Below are 25,623 nucleotides of genomic sequence, written 5' to 3'. Positions count from 1 at the left end.
GCAAACTGCATAGCATACTTAAATGTTAATAATGAAACACGGCATTATTTAATGGATAATCAGTAAATATTGGGTTGGCCAATAAGTTCATTTGTTAAGATGTTATGGAAAACACCAGATGAACTTTTGGCCAATTCGGCAGTTAGCATGAAAATATTAAATACTTTTTTACCTTCTCATTGCCAACGTAGCCACTTCTAGGAGCCCTTCCTGGATCCTCCTTCTCCATCACCATTATATAACTCCCGTTTGCAGTGTCTCCTTAGCTCATACTCCATTTACGGGGCCACATCTGAGGCTTGGTAACACATTGACTTGGAACTGTTCCCAAACTTTTGTCTGCTTTGTCTTATCTCCATTATCAGCATGTTGAGGGCAAGAGGCAGCCTCCTTGTTTTCTGGTCTCTTTTAATCAAGCCCTGTGCCCTGTTCTGTGAACAGTTCATAGGTTGTTCATTATATCTTAATGGATAAAAAGAGTAGCCATTGTTACATACTTTTTTATTTAACAAATGGAGGAGGAATGAGATCCTAGTGTGGATCCACAATGAACTGTGCTGTGTTGTGCTTAGTCACTCAATCGTGTCCGACTCTTTGCAACTCCCTGGACTATAGCCCGCCAGGCTCCTCTGTCCATGGAATTCTCCAGGCAAGAATACTGGAGTGGGTAGCCATTCCCTTCTCCAGGGGATCTTCCCAAACCCAGGAATCAGTCACAAGTCTCCTGCATTGCAGGTGGATTCTTTTACCCATCTGATCTACCAGGGAAGCCCTAAGAACTAAAAATAAGGTCAGAAACAAGCCTTTCTGGCATAGGATGGTGCCCTGATGAACTCAAAGGAAATGATTGCTTTGGGTGGGCCAAAAAGTTCATTCGGTTTTAAGTAAAAATAAAAAGACATATTTTTCATTTTCACCCAGAACTTTATTGAACAACATATTCACTAACTGAAGAAACTCTTCTGGCCAACCCAATAGAAAGACAAATGAGCCATGTACTGAGAACATTATCTTGTGGGTTCCTCACAATTAGGGACTTGGAGCAGGATCCAACAAAGCAAGAGGAAAAGAACAGCTAAGTAGTGGCTAAATCGGGTAAGTAGGGTAACCAGAAGGCCAGAAGGGGAAAAACTCTTTAAGAGGTGGTATGTGTGTGGGTATGTGGGTGTGTGGGTGTGTGTGTGTGTGTGTGTAGAGGCCAAGAAAAATTAAAATTAAGAAAATGCCATGAAAGCTATCATGAGGAGACCATTGGAAACCTTCAAAAAGTGTGTCAAGCAACCTATAGAGGCTAAATCCAAATTAAGAGGATTCAGAAAGAATCGGTGATTGGGAAGTGAACATAGCTGGTGTAGACCAGTGGTTTGGGAGGAAGCAAGATTGGATACAAGATGCTAGAGTTGGAAGACGCAGGAAAGATGTCAACAAAACAGAAACATTCTTGAATTTCCAATGACAAATGAAAACAAATCATTGAAAAGCTCAAATAAAACCACTCTCTAGTGGCATCTGTATATGCCTATTATTTTCAGCATGAGAAGACTGAGAAGTGAATCTGATGGCTCTAATTTTCCCTAGTACACAGGTTCTTTCAAAGATTGAGACATGTATTTGCATGTATTGAAAATATTTGCAGACTAATTATGGTAAAATATTATTGTTGAAAGTTAATGTCTAAAGTTTTCAATAATTACTGGCATTACCCATATTCAAGGTCAGGAAAGAAAAGAAGAAGATAAACGATTTTTTAATATTTATGTGTATTTATTTATTTGGCTGCACTGGGTCTTAGTTGTGGCATGGAGGATCTGTAGCTGTGGCATGTGGGATCTAGCTCCCTGACCAGGGATCAAACCCAGGCCCCCTACCTTTGGGAGCAAGCAGTCTTAGCCACTGTACCACCAGGGAAGCCCCGAAGGTAGACTTTTATACAGAATGAACTCTCTGTTTTGTATGTGCATAGGTCCCTCAGGATGAATGGACAGGGTACACCCCTAGAGGTAAAGATGATGAAATCCCCTGCCGAAGAATGCGGAGCGGCAGCTACATCAAGGCCATGGGAGATGAAGACAGCGGTGACTCGGACACCAGCCCCAAGCCTTCTCCCAAAGTGGCTGCGCGAAGAGAAAGCTATCTCAAGGCGACTCAGCCATCCCTCACAGAACTCACCACTCTCAAGTAAGTGTTTCCAATACTCTACTTCCGGTACCCCACTTCCTTGTTTTATCCCTTATGATCCAATCGTACAACTTCTAGAGTAAGTGTGGCAAACAACATCCCACAGGTGGAACAGCATGGTATATTGAATAGTCTATTGGTGCTGACCTTGGGTCTGACATACATCCCAGTGCCTTCAAAGACATGGCATCCAGGTGTGTTTTGCATAAAGCATAAGCTGAACCACCAACCTCCAAAAAGAGTTTACAACAATCCAGAATGGCTTCTAAAGAGAATTAGGAGTTCTCATCAAGGAGGGTGTCTGTGTATTCCCACTCTTGGTTGGTTGTTTAGCCATCAAATCTGCAGGGCAATGCTTCCTTAAAAAACTCTTGAATTTTTCAGACGACTGAGTGATAAAATAGTGTAGATCAATGGTCCCTAGTGGTTTATCTGTATTGTTTAAAGTAAATGCTGAGTTCCTTCTGAGGCCACTGGGAGAATCAAATGACAGATACTGAAAACACTTGGTAAACTGTTGTACACAATTATCTTGTAAAAATAAAAAAGGCTTGAAAACAAATGAATATATTCCTAGTGATCAGGATGGATGATCAAATATACTTCCTATTCATTGGTTCCTTTGGGCTCACAGATAAGTTTGAAAGCATGCGAAGCAGTTAACACGACCATTGAAGAGAACACTTCTCCAGTTCTGAAGGGAATAGCTAGCTAGTGCTGGTTTGTTACAGCCACTCCCCTCCTCCCCAAAGAACTAGGAAGAAGGGATTCCCCAGATGAACAGAGGGAAATACGTTCATGTTCAGGGTGGATGACAGTATGAAGCATGGCTACATTGGTATTTTTAACCCGCTAATATGTACCTGCCAGACCGAGTTCCCAGCCTCCAGGTGGGCTAGCGATGCTCGGTGGAATTCAGAAGGAACAGGGAGCTTTCAGAGAACCGTGGCTTCAGAGGCAAGGCTTGAAGCGGGAGGGTGAAGAGTCTAAGCCAGCATAGATGCAGCCAAAGGGGTGGGGGGGGCAGGTGTGAGATGACAATTCAACTCAACAACTACAGGTAAAGCGACTCCAGGAAGCTACTGATCGAGGCACTGTAGAATAGAGGGATTGTGTATTGGTGAGGTAGCACTTCTTACACCTCCTTGGAGTTGTGACAAAGGCTTCACAGTCATCTTTATTTTATATTTGGTCATGCTGCACGGCACGTGGGATCTTAATTTCCCAGCCAGGAATGGAACCCGTGCCTCCTATAGTGCATGCTCAGAGCTTAGGAAAATCCCCACAATCATTTTACCTAACATTTGAACCCCCTTGGACATGGTGTACAGAGAAAATAGGAAAGTGTGTGAGAAGGTTATAATGACCTTAAGAAAGGTTTCAACAGAGTGCTGCCAGAGTTCTTGGGAAGAAGAAATAACAGCCAACAGGGAGAGGTTAAATTTGAGAGGAAGACTGAAAATAATGGAAACTTTCTTCTACTCTTCTCCACCATTAGATTGTAAGTTCTATCCTACTAGAAACCCTGACTACTGATACATCCCAATGCTTAGCACATAGTAGGTGGCCAGCAATCATAATAATGATGTAATAATGATGTAATAACTAACGAATATGAATGCGCTTCCCAGGTGGTGCTAGTGGTAAAGAATCCACCTGCCAATGCAGGAGACAAAAGAGACACAAATTGGATCAGTGGGTTGGGAAGATCCCCTGGAGTAGGAAATGGCACCCCACTGCAGTATGCTTGCCTGGAAAATTCCATGGACAGAGGAGCCTACAGTCCACGGGGCCACAATGAGTTGGACATGACTGAACAACTGAGTGTGTCCGCGTGCGCGTGCACACACACACACACACACACACACACACACACAGCTAACGTGAAAGGGGCACTGATCATTGCGAGGCACTGTTCTAAGTGTTTCACATATGCTGTCTTTTCCAATCTTCACAATTACTCTTGAGGTAGGATATATAACCATCCATGTAAAACCGACAACAAAATTGAGACACAGAACAGTTAGATAACTTTCCCACAGTAGCCCTCTAGAAGCGACAGAGCTGTGGTTTTGAATCCAGATCATCTCACCTCAGAGCCTGTGCTCCTGAGCAACATGCTGTCGTAAGTCTTTTTTGAATGAACAGATGCAAAAGGAGATGGCATTCCTGGGGTATATTGTGAGGAATGGCTTCTGCTGCTGCTGCTAACTCGCTTCAGTCGTGTCCGACTCTGTGCGACCCCATAGACGGCAGCCCACTAGGCTCCTCTGTCCCTGGGATTCTCTAGGCAAGAACACTGGAGTGGATTGCCATTTCTTTCTCCAATGCATGAAAGTGAAAAGTGAAAGTGAAGTCGCTAAGTCGTGCCCAACTCTTAGCAACCCCATGGACTGCAGCCCACCAGGCTTCTCCGTCCATGGGATTTTCCAGGCAAGAGTACTGGAGTGGGGTGCCATTGCCTTCTCTGGGGGAATGGCTTCACGGTACCATTATTTTTACTGTTCACCATGTATACCCAGCTCTCCTTTTCTGGGCACGTGGCAATGTTGCACTTCTCTGCCTCTTTGAAATCAGTGTGGTCGTGTACATGGCTTTAGCGATGAAATTTGAACAGAAGTGCTGTGTATCACTTCCAGGAAGTGTGGCCCTACTCCCTGGGTCCACTTTTCTGATTCAAGGACCTTAGGAGCACCGATTGACCCTTCTGTCTTTCTGGGTATCTGAGTGAATGCAATGGACAGAGCCTCCTGCCAGCTCATGGTATGGACAAAAGAAACAGGTCCAAGAAATGAAGTTGTGAGCAAGAAGTAAACTTGGGCGATTTGCGATTGTTTATCAACAGAGCCAAACTTGGCCTATCCTAACTTATAAGTAAATTGGTACTAGGAATGGGGTACTCATGTAACAACAAAATAAACTAAAACATATGACTGATTATAGGATTTGGTAGCAGGAAGCAAGGTAATTATCAGAGGCTGGTACATACTGATCCATGTTATGCAGTGGTGAGTCATTTGGTAAATTATTTTCTAGAACGTGGAAGGTGGATGAGGTAACAAATGAACTCTAACTCTAGGGAAAGTTGTTGCAAAACATATTGTTAACAGAATGTGTCAGTTGCTCTTGGCAGCCTTCAACAGTGTTCCATGCTTTTAAATAGACTCGGAAAAGAATTGGTTATGATACAAGTAGTAATGAAAGAGAATAAGAAGAGTCTAGACATTTGTGGGCCTGGAAAATCCCATGGACTGAGGAGCCTGGTAGGCTGCAGTCCCGGGGTCGCTGAGTCGGACACAACTGAGTGACTTCACTTTCACTTTTCACTTTCATGCATTGGAGAAGGAAATGGCAACCCACTCCAGTGTTCTTGCCTGGAGAATCCCAGGAACGGGGGAGCCTGGCGGGCTGCTGTCTATGGGGTCACACAGAGTCAGACACGACTGAAGCGACTTAGCAGCAGCAGCAGACATTTGTGGACTTGTGTGACTGGAAGAAGCAATTATCTCAATCCAGTTTTTAAAAGGTAAATCTGAGAAAGCACTTGAATGAAGAAAATAGGATGAAAACTATCCCGTGTGGCAATGTTCAAATCAAGAACATGGCCCCAGACTTCCCTGGTGGTCGAGTGGTTAAGAATCTGCCTGCCAATGCAAGGGACATGGGTCCAGGAAGATTCCACATTCGCTGGGGCGACTAAGCCCATGCATCACAACTACTGATCCCGAGTTCTTGAGCCCGTGCTCCACAAGAGAAGCCCCTGCAGTGAGAAGCCCACACACTGCATTTATTTAGAGAGTAACCCCCATGAACCACAACTCGAGAAAGCCCAGGTGCCATGACGAAGACCCAGTTCAACGAAAAGTAAATAAATATATATTTTTTAAGTTAAAAATAAAAAAAGGACATGACTCCCTTCCTTCATTATTCATGCTTTGAGTGGAATCGGATGATTTAGAATGAGGATAAAATTAAGTAAATATTTTTAACTAGATTAAAATGCTTCAGAGAAGAGCAGTTGATAGGTTGGTAAGCTGAGAGTACATAAGATAGAGAGGCATGAGGGTAAGAAGGCAAACAAACAGGACAGCGATGGTCATTGCATCTCCAAGGGGTCTACGAGTACGATGCCTGCTACACGGAACTCACTGGAACCAGCAGGTAAGAAGTTGAGTGTGTGGCTTCCCTAGTAGTTCAGTGGTGACGAATCCACCTGCCAGCGCAGGAGACAGAGTTTCTACCCCTGATATGGGAAGATCCCACATGCCACGGACAACTAAGCCTGTGCACCACAGCTACTGAGCCTACATGCCGCAACTACTGAAGCCCGTGCCCTGCACCAGGAGAAGCCACCGCAATGAGAAGCCGCACACCACCACTAGGGAGCAGCCCCCGCTTGCTGCAACTAGAAAAAAAAAGCCCACGCAGCAACAAAGACCCAGAACAGCCAAAAAATAAATTTTTTAAATTATTTTAAAAAAAAAAGAAGTTGACTGTGATGATCTTGAGAGGACCTACTTCCCAAAGAATCACAATGAAAAGACACAGTAAAGAGAGACGTCCTAAAATGTCTATTGGCTCCAAGGAGCCAATATTTCCTAATGTGTACTTTGGATGTGGTCATACAGGACAACAGAAATGGAGGACTCTCCCACGGAGCGGAACAACATGGACAAGGACCAGGGAAGTTGTTCCAGGGAGTGGAACGCAGGCTCCACAAAGCGGAAACCAGGACTCACATCAGCCAGAAAGAAAGTCAAAGTCGCTCCATCATGTCCTACCCTGTGACCCCATGGACTATACAGTCCATGGAATTCTCTAGGCCAGAATACTCAAATGGGTAGCCATTCCCTTCTCCAGGGGATCTTCCCAACCCAAGGATTGAACCCAGGTCTCCCACATTGCAGGCAGACTCTTTACCAGCTAAGTTACGAGGAAAGCCCAAGAATACTAGAGTGTGTAGCCTATCCCTTCTCCAGGGGATCTTCCCGACCCAAGAATCGAACCGGGGTGTCCTGCATTGAAGACAGATTCTTTACCAACTGAGCTATCAGGAAACATCAAACAATGCCTACTTAACTCTGAATCTCCTCAATCCTTTGGTCATTCGGTCCTTCTTCTCTTCACCCCAGGGCAAGCCTGAGTCAAGATACTCTCAAGGCCCTTCCTCTTTCAGCTGCACATCAGCCTGTTTGCACTTGCAGGTCAGAACTCACTTCACTGCAGCCTCTGGCACCTCCCTCAATCTGCTCTGCATTCTCCCAGTGTGCTTTGAGTGGCTCCTTTTCCTGGGCACCCAGTTGGATTTCCTTTTCTCCTCCATTTGGACCCACTGTCGTATCTTTTGCTCACCTCAGCAGTCTTGGTGAACTCCATTATTCCAATCAGCTCTTTATTCTTTCTGCTTTCAACTCTGGGCCTCACATCTTTGCTCTGACAGCTAGTTGATGTGTAACCATGGACGACTTACTGAATCTTCCTAGGACAGAGATTCCTCATTTGTGAAATGGGGAAAGCCTCATGTATGGAGTTGCAGCGATAAAACAAAGCTAATGTGAGCCCTCGATCAGGCACTTAGAACCTAATTAAAATGGAAATCTCTCTCCTGTGTTTTACACTTTCCATTCCTTCTCTCTAAAAAGCATCTAAATTCCCTTTCATTCCTTCAGCTCCCTTAAAGATACATAGTTCCTTCCTCTCTGAGGCTGTGATCATTGCAGGGACAGTGCAGGATCCAAACTGCCTTTTCTAAAGAGCAGTTCTATAGCAAGAGACGAGGACAGGGTACAGACTACAAGACTCACACGCCCATCTCATTTGGAGGAGGGTATTCACACCCCAAATACAAACCTACTTTTTTTTCAAGCTGGGTGTGATGATAGGGGCTAAATATAATAGGCAATTTCTTGTACTGGTTTTGTCTATTTTTAGATGCTCATTGATGTTTATTGTGAGAGAAGGCAATGGCACCCCACTCCAGTACTCTTGCCTGGAAAATCCCATGGACGGAGGAGCCTGGTAGGCTGCAGTCCATGGGGTCACTAAGAGTCGGGACACGACTGAGCAACTTCACTTTTATTGTAATAATGAAGAGTTGGAAACAACTTAAATACATACCAGCAGGGGAAGGCAATGGCAACCCACTCAAGTACTCTTACCTGGAAAATCCCATGGATGCAGGAGCCTGGTAGGCTGCAGTCCATGGGGTCGAGAAGAGTCAGACAGGACTGAACGACTTCACTTTCACTTTTCACTTTCATGCATTGGAGAAGGAAATGGCAACCCACTCCAGTGTTCTTGCCTGGAGAATCCCAGGGACGGCAGAGCCTGGTGGGCTGCCATCTATGGGGTCGCACAGTCAGACACGACTGAAGCGACTTAGCAGCAGCAGGGGAAGGGATAAATAACTGTGGCAGATTCATAAAATGCGTTATCAAATGGTGCCAGAGGTGGGGCTGGTGGTAAAGAACCTGCCTGCCAGTGTAGGAGATATAAGAGACCTGGGTTCGATCCCTGGGTCAGGAACATCCTCTGAAGAAGGAAATGGCAACCCTCTGCAGTATTCTTGCCTGGGAAATCCCATGGACAGAGGAGCCTGGAGGGCTACAGCCCGTAGGACCGCAAAGAGTCAGACACAGCTGAAGCAACTCAGCACGCACATACACCAATATGGGTAAATGCCAAATGCAGAATGAAAGACATATACTTTCTAACAGTTAAAAGCGCACAAAATAATACTAGCTACTATTTGTCTTTTAAACAAGCTTTGTTTTTTTCTTGAAGAAGGTTGGAAAGTATTTAAATAATTTGTCTATGAGTAAATGAAAGAGTTTCTGTTTTTAACTTTTTCCACTTCTTACTTTTTAGGGAGTTGCAGGTAGTTGATAGGATAGAAGACAAAATAAGACAGTGTCATGGTCAGGGAGAGATGGGAAAGTATCCTGAGTTTGTCGATGAGGATATAAACTCACAAGTTTGTAGTGTTAGGTGATACTAGGCTGTTCACCCTCCCATTGGGAGAAGCATGTGCTGTTATATGTTAGCTACTGCGGGAGAGGGATGTCAAAGCATTTGGGCAAAAGAGACAGCAAAGGAAAACAGAGGCATTTCCCTCCTCTTAGGACTAAGAAGGGAAGATGTACGTGGCTGTGTTCTTCAATATGGTTCACATCCATAGGTTAAAAAAAAAAATCGCCCTGCTCCCCTCTTCATGGCCTGTGCCCCTCCTTTTTCTGGGAAGAGGAGGAACACGAGGAGCTGCAGGTGGGCAGGACGGTGTGCAGAATGTGAACACACAGCTGAGGACAGTCTGGCCAGAGAGGAAAAGAGAGAAAGGAGACTTCTACAGAAGAGAAGCAGAATGAGAGACTCCAGCGAGAGGCTACAGTCTGGGGCTCCTGATGCAGAAGGGACTCATTTTAAGTCCCCAGAATTAAAGCTGTAGGAGAGCAGCCCCATTTGTCTCTTCTCAAATGACTTTGTTACCAACACTACCTTCTTTTGTCGTTAAACTGTGAACTGCCAGTGCTTGGTGCTTCCTCATAACCATACATATACATTAGCGCTGAAAGTTTCCTCAAGACCAAGGAGATAAGGGACAGCACCTTGTGCGATGGCCAGTCACCGAGAGGTGCGGCTAAAGCTCTGTTCAGGAGGATTCTGAGGCCCAGAACCCTGTACTCATCTGGAGGGGAGCTGGGATCCATTGGCTCCATCTCCTGCAATGCCGGGTCAGAAAGATCCCCTGGAGAAGGGGAATGCAACCCTCTCCAGTATTCTTGCCTGGAGAATTCTATGGACAGAAGAACCTGGTGGGCTACAGTCTATGGGGTCGCAGAGTTGGACACGACTGAGCAACTAACACTAACACAACTGGGATCCATTAATGCTGGGATCCACTGATGCTGGGATCCACTGATGCTGTTTGCAAGGGCCTGGGGTGGGTCTGAGAGGGAGCCATCTAAGTGGACCCTCCAAGTTAAGAGCACAAGTCTCTCATTTAATTTGGGGGTGGGGGTGGGGATGGGGCTCAGAGACATCAAACCATTGCCAAAAGCCACAGAGATATTTTTTTTTAAGTTTCAGGATTAGAACAAGAATTATGATTTCAAGGATTAATCATCCTGAAAATGAAAACTTATCTGCCCTTAAGGCATTTAGGATTGAAAATAAATCTTCCTGAAGTCTTCTGTTACTTTATCAATATTGCAGGAAGCTCTGGCAGGTCCTTTCCTGAGCCAGGCAAGCACAGACACCTGGGGCCCTTCTCACAGATTTTGGAAGAGTTTCAAAGTCTATAATATTAGAGACTGATTATTTTTCCAGGAGAAAATTTTTCTTAGTGCTTGGATGAAGGGATAAAGTACTACGAAGAGATTTTAAAGTGTTATTTGCTGAGGATTAATGGACATTAATTTGAATTTAACTTGAGAATCTTCTAAATGACAGCTCACTTACAGTAATTTTTTTAATGTTCTTCTTACAGTCTATTGAATAAAAGTCCAAGTGGGGATTTGGACATGGCTTTGACTAATCAGGGAGCAGACAGTTGTCTCCTTTCCAGAATAAATAGCATATTCTGGCCAATCCAACTAAAAGACTTAAATCCTTCATCAGAGCCAAGCTGAGGTGACCTGCTTGAGGGAACTCAGGCCGCCAAACCTCTGTCCTCCTTGCCTGAGATTTACTCTTAAACATTCAGAAGACCTTTTCAAAATTACTAATGTTCTTGGGTGATATGTCATTTCGAATCATTGTTAGTTAATAATGAAGAATATTGTAGCATCGACACATACACGCTGCCATGTGTAAAGCAGATAGCTAGTGGGAAACTGCTGTATAACACAGGGAGCCCGGCCTGGTGCTCTGGGGTGACCTAGAGGGTGGGCTAGGGGAGTGGACGGAGGCGCAAGAGGGAGGAGACACATGTATAACTAACCATGCCTGCTTTACACTGCCATACTGCAGAAACCAACACAACATTGTAAAGCAATTTTCCTCCAATTAAAAAATAAATTTTAAAAAATAGTGACGAAAGAAGGACAATCTAGCAGCGAGGGGAAGGGATTTTTTCACGATCTGTGGGAGAAGAGAAAGGAGTGAGAGAGGTGATGGTCCCCAGAGTGTAGCAACGAAACTAAAGAGTAATGAGAGACGCTTCTCCAGGAGCTTTGTAGCCTGAAGATGAAGCTCATTGTCTCAAGACTCCTTCTGACTCCAGAACATTCCACTGACCTTAGGCCTTACCTATCGGAAGACACAATCACTGACATTAAGTAGCTGATGAAAACCAGCCTCAGAAATAGGCCCTCAAGATGCCTTTGGAAAACAGAAAATGGAAAGGAAGAAAGAAAAACCATGTACAAGAGTGTGGGAGTGCCTCCTCGCCAACATTCCTGAGAGAAGATGGGAGTTGAAAACCTCAAACAAAGTGTTTGCCCCATCTCACTTGGCTAATTTTAGTTATCTTGGTTCATGGCTATGATTCATCCCTAAAGCTGTGAATTGCTGGGGAGGAAGGAGGGGAAAAAAATGGACTTAAATGTCAAAGAAGTAGGAACAAAAATATAGTTTTCTTTTTTGGGGAACTAGAATTCCAGGATATGGATCTTTTTTCTCATGAGGGATGGAATCCTTCAAACTTCTAGAAAAATAATGAGCTCCAGTCAAAACATCGTCAAGAAATAAAAGAGTAGATTATAGGTTATATCATGTAGGAATTTTTGCTTTCCTAGTGTACTCCCCTTTTATTCCTTGTGTGCCTCTTTAAATCCCATTAAACCAGACATCACTAAGAATCCTATGTAGCTGAGTATGATGGAAGCTTAACTGTAACAAGACATGGAGCTCCAGGAGCAGATGAGGGAGGGATAACAGAGACAAACAGACTCTGAGAAATAAGTCTGGGGGATGCGATGGTAGCACAGAGAAGAAGCTCCAATACTTTGGCCACTTGATGCAAAAAGCCGACTCATTGGAAAAGATCAATCCTGGAAAAGATGAAGGCAAAAGGAGAAGGGAGCAGCAGAGGATGAGATGGTTAGATAGCATCACCAACTCAATGGATGTGAGTCTGAGCAAACTCTGGGAGATGGTAGAAGACAGAGGAGCCTGGTGTGCTGCAGTCCGTGGGGTGGCAAAAAGTTGGACACGACTTAGTGACTGAATAACAACAAAAAATGACGGTGAACTGTTGTCTTGCCTGTTGAAGAATAGAGGGCAACAGAGACGGTTGCTCGAACTCCATCCTTGGAAGAGAAAAACGTTTTTCAGTGTAGTGGGTGTCCCCTAGTAAATTGGCTACCGTGTAGAATCTTCATAGGTTTGGGGGAAGAGAGAGCAGTAACTGGTCTGATGCTCAGGTACCCTATCTTTCCACCGTCAGTTTAGGCCCTATTCCTGTGTTCACCTCTCTCTGCTCTTAAGACTTCTGAGCAGTAAAAAAAAAAAAAAACAAAAACATAGGATGAATCGAGAGAGTAGCACTGACATATATATCCTACCATATGTAAAATACATAGTTGGTGGGAAGCACAGGAAGCTCAGCTCCACGCTCTATGATGACCTAAAAGGGTGGGATGGGGAGGTGGAGGGAGGTTCAAGAGGGTGGAGATATATGTAGACATCAGCTGATTCATGCTGGTGTACAACAGAAAGCAACACAACATTGTAAAACAATTATCTTCCAATTAAAAATAAATTTGGGAGGAGAATGGATACATGTATATGTGCGGCGGAGTCCCGTCACTGCTCACCTGAAACTGTCACAACACTGTTTATCAGCTATGCATGGGTGGGCAGTCGCTTGTGTGGGCAAGAACACAGTAGTGAGCTAAGAGTTTAAAAGTAATTTTAATAAACCTGAAGGCTTAGGATCTCAAAGCTCTTTGAGATGACTGTTCAGTCGCTTCAGTCCTGTCTGACTCTTTGCAACCCCAGGCTTCCCTGTCCTTCACTATTTCCTGGAGTTTGTTCAAACTCATGAGTTTGAGTCGGTGATGCCATCCAACCATCTCATCCTCTGTCACCCCCTTCTCCTCCTGCCCTCAGTCTTTCCCAGCATCAGGGTCTTTTCTAATGAGTCAGCTCTTTGCATCACGTGACCAAAGTATTGGAGCTTCAGCTTCAGCCTTAGTCCTTCCAATGAATATTCACGGGTGATTTCTTTTAGGATTGATTGGTTAAATAAAAATACCAAAAAGCAAAAGTCCACCAGGAGATGAGTGGGTCATTTCCCTTTTTATTGCTCTTTTCTATTGTTTGTTGTGATGATACCCTACACCACAACAAACGCCATGCCTACACACCTCTCCTTTCTGCTTAGGAATGATGGAAAGGTTTCCTTCTTTATTACAGTGTTATAGAAAGAACACTTGGGACTTCCCTGGCAGTCCAGGGGCTAAGACTCCACTCTCCCAATGCAGGGGGCCTGGGTTTGATCCCTGGTCAGGGAACTAGATTCCACATGTGGCAACTCAAGATCCTGCATGCCACAATGAAGGTCAAAGATCCCTCACATCACAGTGTAGACCCAGTGCAGCCAAATGAATAAATAAATATTTTTTTAAAAATACTTGTAAAAATTCTAACAGCACCAAAGTGTGCTTGAATAGTATGTAAAAGTCTTCCTCCCCTCTCCAATCCCTGTTTTACCCCTCATTAGAGACAAGAATTGTAACCATTTCTTGTGTATCCTTACAGAAATGTTCTGTGCATATCTTACACACACATCTACATTCTTTATGCATGGTATTCTACAATTTGTTTTCAATTAAAATTCTTAAACATCATTTTACATAAATGAACGTAGATTAACTTTTCTTTAAAAATTCTTAACAACTGCAAAGTATCCCATTGTATGTGTGAACAATAATTTAGGTAACCTCTTCCCTCTTTGATGAGGAGTATTCTTTATGCAAAGCTATAGAAGGTAAAAAGGACTTGCTATAAGAAAATAGCTATTTCTCTTTGGTTAAAGGATTCTAAATCGTGGGCAAGAACACAGTAATGAGCTAAGAGTTTAAAAGTAATTTTAATAAATGTGACGGCTTAGGATCTCAAACCTCTTGATCATTTGAAGAGAATGAAAAGGAAGCAAAAAGCATGATATAAAGTAAAATATGTCCCCAGCCACCAAAGTCAAAAGCTATAATCATAAAGTCTTCCTTTTCAATTCCTTCATGCAGGACTGGCTTCTAAGACAATGCCACGCAGGGGCTGAAAACAAACAACCCACTACTGGAAAAACACTCCACGGGCCATTGTACAAAGAAGTAGATTTTTCCGTTTGGGGTTTTTAACTGACAGTCATGGTGATCTCTTGATCAACAGCTAGAAATTTCCAGCTTCTTCTCATTTTTGAATATACTGAGATCCGATGAACTGCTTAGTTCAGTTCAGTTCAGTTGTTCAGTCATGTCCAATTCTTTGTGACCCCATGAACCGCAGCACACCAGGCCTCCCAGTCCATCACCAACTCCCGGAGTTCACTCAGACTCACGTCCATCGAGTCAGTGATGCCATCCAGCCATCTCATCCTCTGTCGTCCCCTTCTCCTCCTGCCCCCAATCCCTTCCAGCATCAGAGTCTTTTCCAATGAGTCAACACTTCGCATGAGGTGGCCGAAGTATTGGAGCTTCAGCTTCAGCAACAGTCCTTCCAGTGAACACCCAGGACTGGTCTCCATTAGGGTGGACTGGTTAGAGAAGAGATTAAAATCCTCCCACTCCTCCAGCCCTGGCTGTCTTGAAAAAACAGCTACCACCTTACGGGGAGGAAATTCTTAGTATTAGCAGGAGGGAGAAGTGATCTTTAGGGAAAAAAATCTTAGGTTGTTTTGTCTTGTTTTCCCAAAATAAGGTAAATCTATTAAGTTCCTGTGCTATTTAACCCCCTGGACCTTCCCTGAGTTTGGTTAAGTAGTTGCACACAGCAACCACCCACACTGGAAGAAGCTGAGCTGAGCAGTGTGGAAAACAGCGTGGTGAGCCTCTATCCACCTTCTCTCATCCCTTCCTGTGTTCTGGAGGTGACTGCGTTAAATCTAAACTTCATGTTTAGAAGTTTAGAAGGAGTGTTATGACTGTGGGAAACCTTTCTCACATGCAGTGGTTATGAGAGTTATTTCATTTTTATGCAGCTTTCACATTTGTAAAAGTTTGCCATCGTAACTTATGTGATCTTTAAACAGCCCCTCTTTCTCTGCAAGAAAATCTGCTCCACCTGTTACAAGTCACGAGCAGAACTGGAGCTCAGGGCAGGTCTCCTTACTCTTCAGCCAGAATGTTCTTCAAAATACTAATTGCCAGTGCAGAATGAGTAAAGGACACAATTTCTTTTTAACTAATATTTCTTAAAAATTTATTTTATTGAAGTATAGTTGATTTACAATGCTGTGTTAATTTCTGCTGTAGAGCAGAATGATTTGGTTATACATATATGTTTTTTCATATTCTTTTCCATTGTGGTTTAATCCCAGGGTATTGAATATAGTTCCTTGCCCTGTAGATAGGACCTTGCTGTTTATCTCTTCTATATATAATAGTTCAGTTCAGTTCAGTCGCTCAGTCATGTCCGACTCTTTGCAACCCCATGAACTGCAGAACTCCAGGCCTCCCTGTCCATCACCAACTCCCAGAGTTCACTCAGAGTCACATCCATCGAGTTGGTGATGCCATCCAGCCATCTCATCCTCTGTTGTCCCCTTTTCCTCCTGCCCCCAATCCCTCCCAGTATCAGAGTCTTTTCCAATGAGTCAACTCTTCACATGAGGTGGCCAAAGTACTAGAGTTTCAGCTTTAGCATCATTCCTTCCAAAGAACACCCAGGGCTGATCTCCTGTAGAATGGACCGGTTGCATCTCCTTGCAGTCCAAGGGACTCTCAAGAGTCTTCTCCAACACCACAGTTCAAAAGCATCAATTCTTCGGCACTCAGCTTGGCATCTGCTAATTCCAGACTCCCGATCCATCCCTCTTGTGGCCCCCTTGGCAACCATAAGTCTGCTCTTTATATCTGTGAGTCTGTTTCTCTTTTATAAATCAGTTCATTTGGGTCATACTTTAGATTCCACATATAAGTAATATCATATGGTGTTTGTCTTTCTCTTTCTGACTTACTTCACTCAGTATAATAATCTCAGTCCTTCCATGTTGCTGCAAATGGCATTATTCCATTCTTTTTTATGGCTGAGTAATATTTCAGTGTATGTGCGTGTGTGTTTGTCACTCAGTTGTGTCTGACACTTTGAGACCCCATGAACTGTAGCCAGCCAGGATCCTCTGTCCATGGAATTCTCCAGGCAAGAATACTGAAGTGGGTTGCCATTTCCTTCTCCAGGGGATCTTCCCAACCCAGAGATTAAACCCACGTCTCTTGCATTGCAGGCAGATTCTTTCCATTTGAGCCACACACACACATACCCCTCGGTCCCATATATATATATATGTGTGTGTGTGTGTGTATATATACACACACACACATACATACATGCCACATCTTCTTTATCCATTCATCTGTCGATGGACATTTAGATTGTTTCCATGTCTTGGCTACTGAGTCTAGAGTCTTGAGTCTATAGAGTTCTAAGTGCTGTGCCTGTCTTGCTGCTGCTGCTGCTGCTGCCACCGCCAAGTCTCTTCAGTCATGTCTAACTCTGTGCAACCCCAGAGACGGCAGCCCACCCGGCTCCCGCACCCCTGGGATTCTCCAGGCAAGAACACTGGAGTGGGTTGCCATTTCCTTCTCCAATGCATGAAAGTGAAAAGTGAAAGTGAAGTCACTCAGTTGTGTCTGACTCTTAGCGACCCCATGGACTGCAGCCCACAGGCTCCTCCGTCCATGGGTTTTTCCAGGCAAGAGTACTGGAGTGGGGTGCCATTGCCTTTTCCGGTGCCTGTCCTAATCACAAATTAATTTCTCTGTCTACACTGGAACCCAGGACAGATGTACACAGGACAGGGTTTGAGGTTTCTGAGAAAAACCATCCAATGAGAGGTATTGATTCTCATTTCCTTAATCATGTTCACCCTTATCAAGTGATGCCATCTCCTCTCTCTCTCTGATGAACCAAGACCTAGAGCTTTGCTGACTCCACTACTCAGTCTCTTAGCTTCCCTGGATCTCTCATACAATAAGAGGATGATCAGTTTTGTTGTGGGTTTTGGGTGGTGTGGACAAGGAGAACATTTGTGTTTTATGTGAATGACTTCCACACAACAAGCCATGCAACTCTCTGAAAACTGGTTAGAATAATAGAAAAAACATTTTTAATGAGTATCTAGCTTAGCCCCCAGAGAAGGCAATGGCACCCCACTCCAGTACTCTTGCCTGGAAAATCCCATGGATGGAGGAGCCTGGTAGGCTGTAGTCCATGGGGTCGCTAAGAGTCAGACACGACTGAGTGACTTCACTTTCACTTTTCACTTTCATGCATTGGAGAAGGAAATGGCAACCCACTCCAGTGTTCTTGCCTAGAGAACCCCAGGGACGGTGGGGTCTGGTGGGCTGCCGTCTATGCGGTCACACAGAGTCGGACACGACTGAAGTGACTTAGCAGCAGCTTAGCCCCCAATAAGAAAAGCCCTTTGTCTATTGCAAGGGATCTGGGGACCTCTTCCTGGCTTCTCATGGCATCCAGAGACCCTGTTGTTATGAAACCCAGTAGGAGTCTCTGTGATCCTCCCGATCCTGGTCAGTTACAAATGTCCAGGCCATCAGGGTCAGGCCAATCTGAAAATAAGTGGCCAACTCAATTTTCCCAAAGAGGAAAGTTACTTTCTTCCATGACAGTAAGTTTTCACTGGATTGTTCTATGATCTCTAAGATATTCTGTCTCCTTTAAAATACCACTTCCACTGCACAGGGATCATACACGGGGCATCGCAGTGGGAGATGAGGAGACAACAGCTTGCAGAAGTCAGCTGTGGGGGGAGAGGAAACCGGTGACGCACTTTGTCTCCACCATATGTTAATCAAATTAGCCAGATCCTGTGTTCGGAGAACTGGCAGAGCTCCGTCTGCTGCTGGATGGCTTGGACAATGGCTCACAGCCACACAGCCACCTTGATAATTAGTGGAGTCCCTGCCAGCTCCTGCAATCTACCCTGTAGGAGGCAGCTGGCCAAGCCAAGCCTCTGTGGCAGTGTGTGATCCCACTGGTGCTTCAACCCCATTGCACTGTGTCAGCCTTTCCCCAAAATCCTCAAGTGGGAGCAGCTCGCTCCACAGAGGGGAACCTTCTGTGTTCAGCATAATGTAAGGGCCAAACAGGGATGCTAAGTTGGTTATTCCCGGGTCCTCCTCAGGCATCACTTCCCATTGCCAGAGTCAGGTTCAACTAGGAATTAGGAGCAAGTAACACAGAGGCAGAGAAGGCAATGGCACCCCACTCCAGTACTCTTGCCTGGAAAATCCCATGGACGGAGGAGCCTGGTGGGCTGCAGTCCATGGGGTCTCGAAGAGTTGGACACGACTGAGCGACTTCACTTTCACTTTTCACTTTCATGCATTGGAGAAGGAAATGGCAACCCACTCCAGTGTTCTTGCCTGGAGAATCCCAGGGACGGGGGAGCCTGGGGGGCTGCCGTCTGTGGGGTCGCACAGAGTCGGACACAACTGAAGCGACTTAGCAGCAGCAGCAGCACAGAAGATTCTGAAGTCAGAAAAAGAAAAAAAAAATGAACAGGTGCCTATAATTGAGATGCACTTCAAATGTGTATCACAGTAATGCATGTTGGTGATTACACAGTCTTATTTATATATCAGGTCCCAGCTGACTAGTTTCCTGACTTATTGCTGGGCCACGTTGTCACCGTTAAGGAAGGATTAAAGAAGGAGGTGCCGCCAGATGGGGGTATAAGGGCAGGTGGTACCAACAGACCACCTGGGACCAGACCAGCTACGCCTTACCCTTCAGAGGAGAAAGGGGGAGATGTGTACAGTTAGACATGAAACGTGGAGATGCGAGTGACAGCCGTGCATCTATTCAACAGGTACTTAACACTCGCTGTGTACAGAGCATCTGTTCTGGGAGTACCACAGTGAACAAGACAGACAGCAGTCCCCGCTCCACCTTGTGGAGAGCTTGCAGTCCAGCAGAGGAGACAAAAATAAGCGGGATGGGCAAATGAAGAAGAGAGTGTGTCAGATGTGGACCAAGGGTCAGGAGGAGACCACTGGCCTTCAGATGGAGATCAAGTGCTAGGAAGGAAAAAGTTAAGCAGGGGAAGGGGTCCATGGGCGAAGGCCTGAAGGAGGTGCAGGGGGGAGGCCTGCAGTGGTCAGAGGGGAGAGACTTCAGGAGGGAACCTAAGTGCAAAGGCCCTGAGGTCGCCTGGTCTGTCTGAGGCCCAGCCTGAGGGCCTGTGTGGTAGAGCAGAGTGGGCGAGGGGAGAGCAGTGGAGGCAAGGTCCTGGAGGGAACAGAGGCAGATTGACCCTGGGGCTGTGGGCTGTGTGAGGACTCGACTTCACTGATTGAGATGGGAAAATATTAGAAAGCTTTCAGGTAAAGAAGTAGCATTTTAAGAGAATTGGTCAGGCTGCTTTTTTTGAGGAGAAATTAAAAGGGGAGCAGGATGGAGTCGGGGAGGATGCGATGGCAGCGTTCCCGGGCAGCGGCTGTGCGGCCTGGCCGGGTGGCAGTGCTGGGGTGGCGGCTGAGCCCCGGGGTGTGTGAAGCATCAGATGTGGTTTGTGAAGGGAGAGGCTAGGCAAGGGTTTGGGCTGGAGAAGGACCGGGGGGGACTGTGAGAGGAGCAGTTTTGGGGAGAAAGGACAGAGTGTACAAAAACAGTCAGAAATCCAAAAAGAAGCTTCCTGGGGCCTCCTTGTTAAAGGCCCTGTACCTTCACTGCGACTCGGGCAGAGGGAGGAGGGAGTCTAACAATTGCTCTCCTATCGAGAGTTCTGAATGTTTAGGCTCATTTCTTTCATATCAGGCAGATTTTAAACATTTTTTAATAAACATTTTTTATTAGGCCAAGGATTGATTCTTTAAGTACTTTTTAAAGATCTTTTTGATGTGGACCATTTTTTAAATCTTTATTGAATTTGTTACAGTATTGCTTCTGGTTTATGTTTTTTGGTTTTTTGACCGAGAGGTACATAGGATCTTAGCTCTGTGACCAGGGATTGAAGCTGCACCCCCTGCAGTGGAAGACGAAGTCTTAACCATTGGACTTAGGGACCAGCGAAGTCTCTAAGTATCTACTTACTTATTTAGATCACATGCCCTTTTGGAGAAGGAAATGGCAACCCACTCCAGTATTCTTGCCTGGAGAATCCCAGGGACGGGGGAGCCTGGTGGGCTTCCGTCTATGGGGTCGCACAGTCGGACATGACTGAAGCAACTTAGCAGTAGCCCTTTTGAAGAGCCAATGTAAGCTATGAACATGATCCCCAAACAGGACTCACACACACACACTGTATCTTTCTCACAGCCTCAGAAAATCCATGAGCCCCGAGCCCACATGAAGTATGTTGAGGCAAAGAGTGGGGGTGGTCCCCATAGGAAGTTTCGATGGTGTTTATTTCACAAAATTGCCCTTGTAACAAGAACAATACTGCAATCTTAAAAATGTGAATTGGTAAACATTTAAGAAACAATCAATTTGCAGTAAGCTTGTCCTCACAGCACTGATCCTCCCGCAAAATCAAGCCTGCGCATCACTGCTCCTTACGATCTTGCCAGGCATGGTCACCAGCCCAAGTTTAGCGTCTCTACAAGCCTGTCACTAACTCACCATTCCTGCCAGAGAGAACCTGTTCTGTTGGGGGCTGCTGGAAATTATAACTATTAAGCCAAAACCTCTTCTTCTGGTTCCAGGCCCCAGAACACATGGCCGTAGCATACAATTACCAAAATATTCAAGAATCCACACGTTTTTTGCCATAACCTGCTTGACTACAGGAGTGACACAGGCTTGAACTTCAACCACGGACCAGAAGGGACCAGAAAAGTGATGAGTGGATGGTGTGGAGCCTAGGGTGGCTGGCCTATGAGTGGACCATCCTTGTGCCAGGGCATCTTGCCATCCAGGTCATGATGTCTGTTCCAACCCAGCTCCCCAGAAATGGCACCATAGGTAGAGTCTCCATGCTCTTCCTCAAAGGAAAGGAGAAGATGGGCAGAAGATGTGAGGCTGGGAAGAAGGCAGAGCAGATGCAAGGCAGGACATTACCAGGCAGGCCAGGACTTTGCAGGAAAACAAAGCTGGTTATTTGGATACATGGGATATCTCCGAGGAGACTGGGGGCTTCCCAGGTGGTACTAGTGGTAAAGAACCCGCTTGCTGATGCAGGAGACATAAGAGACTAGGCTTCAATCCCTGGGTGGGGAAGATCCCCTGGAGAAGGAAATGGCAACCCATTCCAGGATTCTTGCCTGGAGAATCCCATGGACAGTGGAGCCTGGTGGGCCACAGTCCACAGGGTCACAAAGAGTTGGACACGACTGAAGCAACTTGGCACACACTGGGGAGACCATATGGAAACACTGTATCCTGTCTGGAACATTCCATCAGAGAGCAAAAGGGCAAGCAGTCTCTCTTCCGGTTCCTCCTGGCTTCCTGTCTCTCCTTGGTCAAAAGTTGCTCCCATGGGGTATTGACTGGGGGTTCCTCCAGTGACCCAGTAAAGAAGCCTGAGGCTTCACAGACCCAGCAGCTTCCTGGGGGTTGAGGCTGAGGGGTCAGGCAGGACCAAAAAGACCTGGCAGGCGTGTAAACTGCATCCAGTACATTATGTCGGCAGTTCAGCCAACACAGGCTCCATCTGGACTGACACCAGTGCCTGAGGACGCAGGCTGTGGGCTGAGGCATGGTGGGGCCAGCTGCAGATGGTGGTCACACACGCCGTCAGGTCGGAGAATCACCTGTTTCCTTCTGGTCTGTAGCAGATGCTGACCCAGCAGGGGAAACACAGAGCTCAGCGTCCACCTCCAGGGTGGACAGGTTGAGAGGAGGAAAGTGAGAGGTCAGGGTCTCCATCAGAGATATCAGCATGACACAAAGCGGGATGTTCCATCGTAACATCTGCAGTGGCCCCAGCTCCACGTAGGGCAGGAGGCCACTGCCGGGCAGACAAGTGAGGATCCAAGGGCAGGGAAGCCGTGCGGCTGGGGCTCCTGGGATAAAATGCAGGTGGATACAGAGCGGGTTAGGTCAGGGCCCCCAATTTCTAGGATCTAGTGCCTGTGATCTGAGGTACAGCTGATGTAATAATAAGAGAAGTAAAGTGCACAATAAATTTAATGCACTTGAATCATCCTGAAACCATCCCCCTCTCCTCCATCCACAGAAAAACTATTGTCCACAAAAACTGGTCCCTGGTGCCAAAACACTGGGACTGCTGGGTTAGGGCTCAAGACAGCCAACTGTAGGTAGAGGATCCACCACGTAGAGGTGGGAGCAGAGGGGAGCTGACACATGACTTTGCCATTAAAAAATGAAAGTCTGCCTATTTTCCTGTTTTAATTGTACTTCATTTCAGTTGCTTACCCTGAGCATCTGACTTTAAAACACTGAGATTGTTACACTTTTTAGTAAAATATATTTTAATTCACATACAGTACATGGGTATCTATGTATGCTGTGTGTGCTCAGTTGTATCCAACTCTGCAACCGTGTAGCCCACCAGGTTCCTCTGTCCATAGGATTTTCTGGCAAGAATGCTGGAGTGGGTTGCCATTTCCTCCTCCAGGGGATCTTCCTGACTCAGGGATCGAACCCATGTCTCCAGCATCTGCTACATTGCAGGTGGATTCTTTACTGCTGAGCCACATCTATGTGTAATACCATCTATACCACATAATGATGACTATTGACATCTAAGTAAATATTGTGTGTTTTTGTCTCAATAAGCACACACAGCACTTTGCTTTAATAAACAGCATCATGCAACCCAGACTAGATTTGACAACTCTGGATTCGAGCCAGCTTTATGAATCCAGAGCCCGTCGTTCTTAGGAGGCACTTTGAGTTTTCTGACCCCATTGTAGTAACAAACATGTATGAAATTACAAGGGGGAAGAAAAAAAACCCTGTGTTTTTACAGCTTTCCCATCTCTGCTGATTTCCGGTGAACACTGCCATGCTAAATTGAGCCACCTGTGATTAGGAATTGTCATCGTGCCTTGCAGAGTCGCTAAAAGACAGGGTGCCTGTCAAGTATCATGACAATGCACGTACTCTTCCAAGGGGCATCATTTCCTGTAGCCCGAGTAGCTGCCACCTCTTCCCCACCTATTCCCCAGAAACAGCATCCTGGTTGACAGGTCCTTATTGCCTCAGCCCAGAAGTTCTGCCCAGGGCACCCCATGGAGGTGAACCTGCACCAGCTGATTCCGTCAATCTAAGAGGCAGAAACCACCTCTGTGGGAACCTGGTGGGTCTTTTTGTTTTAATGAAGCAAAAGTAGCCTCCATGTTTGTCTGCGCCTGGCTGCAGAGTGACAGTGATTTATCTCAGGCTGAAAGCAAGTTCAAGACCGTCCTGAGGAATCATGTAGGTCTCCCAACCTCTTTGTGATGGATGCTGTCACCCCACCAAATACCCCTACAGTGACTCCCTCAGAGGGACCTGTGCTGCTTCCCACAGTGAAACCCCGTAGTATCCACAGCTCTAAAAGCCTCAAGTTCTCCCCTTCTCCTCCGATTCTGTCGTGGACACATCGTATTGGAAAGAAATACGAGCAAGTACTCTTCCTTCAGTTAAATCTAGGGTCTGTTCCCTGCTTTTCTGGAATAAACTGGATACTGAAAATCACAATTTAATCCCACTTCCTCAGTTGAGAGATTAGAGAAACAAAGCCTCAGACAGACTCTGAAACTGCCCATACAAAGAAATGTTGGGTTGATTAAAAAGTTCATTTGAACTAGACTGGAGGGGGCTTTGGGGGAGAATGGGTACATGTATATATATAGCTGAACCCCTTTGCTGTCCACCCGAAACGATCACAACACTGCCAATTGGCTATATGCCAATACAAAATAAAAAGTTACCCTTTTTTGGTAGTTATGATAGATAATAGTGTGAAAGTGAAAGTTTTAGTCGCTAAATCGTGTCTGACTCTTTGTGACCCCGTGGACCATAACCCACCAGGCTCCTCTGTCCATGAGTTCTCCAGGCAAGAATACTGGAGTGGATTGCCATTTGCTTCTCCAAGGGATCTTCCCAATCCAGGGATTGAACCTGGATTTCCTGTATTGCAGGCGGATGAGCCAGCTCTTTACTGTCTGAGCCACCAGGGAAGCCTTAGTTATGATAATAACGAGCTTACAATTTTGTGTTCTGCTTTTTTCCACTTAAGCATTGATTTGTAGCCGTCCATTTTTCCATGTGCTTATGTAGGCTTTATAGTTCTCCTTGGTAATGGCTACATTATATGACAAAAGTAATCCCAGCATAATAGTGAGGGGATTACCAAGCCAGCCCTGGAAGGATTACACCTGATACACAGCGCTGAGTGCCAGAGGAGCCTGCCAACATGTGATAACTTTGAAAACCTCTTTAACTCAAAGCCCAAATTTTCCCATTTGCCAAATAACCCTAATCATAGTTGTTTGTCATCTTCAGAGAAACAGTGTGTACAAGTAGAAATTACTTTTAGTATCTTATAGGTTTGAAATATGTTTATAGACTAGAAATAACTCACTCTCCTTCGTCTCCCCCTTTGAAGGCAGAGCAGACTAATAAACTACCTTCCCAAAGCAGTAAGCACTGAAAAAAGTGAGGAGGCCAGGCAGAAGCATTTTGGCTCCTTGGTTGTTTTGGGGTCACCTATTTGTAAATGAAATCATTTTGGAGTCACCTTTTGGTAAATGAAATCATTGAAAAACTTCTTGAGCCCATTTGCTTTGCTTTATACAACATGTGCATTGCTTAAAAGTAATTTACAAATGAAAATTGTACTAATCACCCATCCTGTCCATTAACTTAGCTTATTTTTGAGGTTCACTCAACAGGTTTGGTCTTTGCTCAGTGAGAACCTCATGCTCTCAGGTGTGATGGCAGATTGCCCAAATGCTGAGACTTTCTTATTAGAATCAAGGACTGTTAGAGTCTGAGGAGTCTCTATTACCATCCAGCACATTTAGTCCAAACATTTGCTCACATTTCTCTAGATTAAGGGTACACACACCACTGATGGGGCTTGTTGGGCTTCCCTGGTGGTTCGGTGGTAAAGAATCCACCTGCCAATGCAGGAGATGCATGTTCTATTCCTGGGTCAGCAAGATCCCTGGAGAAGGAAATGGCAACCCATTCCAGTATTCTTGCCTGGAGAATCCCATGGACAGAGGAGCCTGGCCAGCTACAATCTATAGCATCACGAAGAGTCGGGAATGTCTGAGCAACTAAACAAAAACACAGCACCTTTTCCACTGGTGACAACTCTGTTCATCGGAAAGATGCTTATTCGTTGAACTCACATCTACTCCTTTGCTACTT

The 25,623-nt window shown here is 45.4% G+C and overlaps 1 protein-coding gene across 11 annotated transcripts in view; it reads left to right on the top strand.

The window, feature by feature from the left end:
- The window catches only part of DLGAP1 (DLG associated protein 1), a 781,268-nt gene that overhangs the window by 553,309 nt on the left and 202,336 nt on the right, over positions 1–25,623 (top strand). For all 11 annotated transcript variants that reach the window (XM_070778877.1, XM_070778878.1, XM_070778884.1 and 8 more), the window contains one exon: positions 1,964–2,178. In XM_070778877.1, coding sequence (XP_070634978.1) covers positions 1,964–2,178 — 215 coding nt within the window. The remainder of the gene's footprint in view (positions 1–1,963; positions 2,179–25,623) is intronic.

This window comes from Bos indicus, chromosome 24 (genome assembly GCF_029378745.1).
Source record: "Bos indicus isolate NIAB-ARS_2022 breed Sahiwal x Tharparkar chromosome 24, NIAB-ARS_B.indTharparkar_mat_pri_1.0, whole genome shotgun sequence".
NCBI classification, from domain to species: domain Eukaryota; kingdom Metazoa; phylum Chordata; class Mammalia; order Artiodactyla; family Bovidae; genus Bos; species Bos indicus.
The sequence above is the reverse complement of the archived record's forward strand: the minus strand, read 5'-3'. Positions and strand labels throughout refer to the sequence as shown.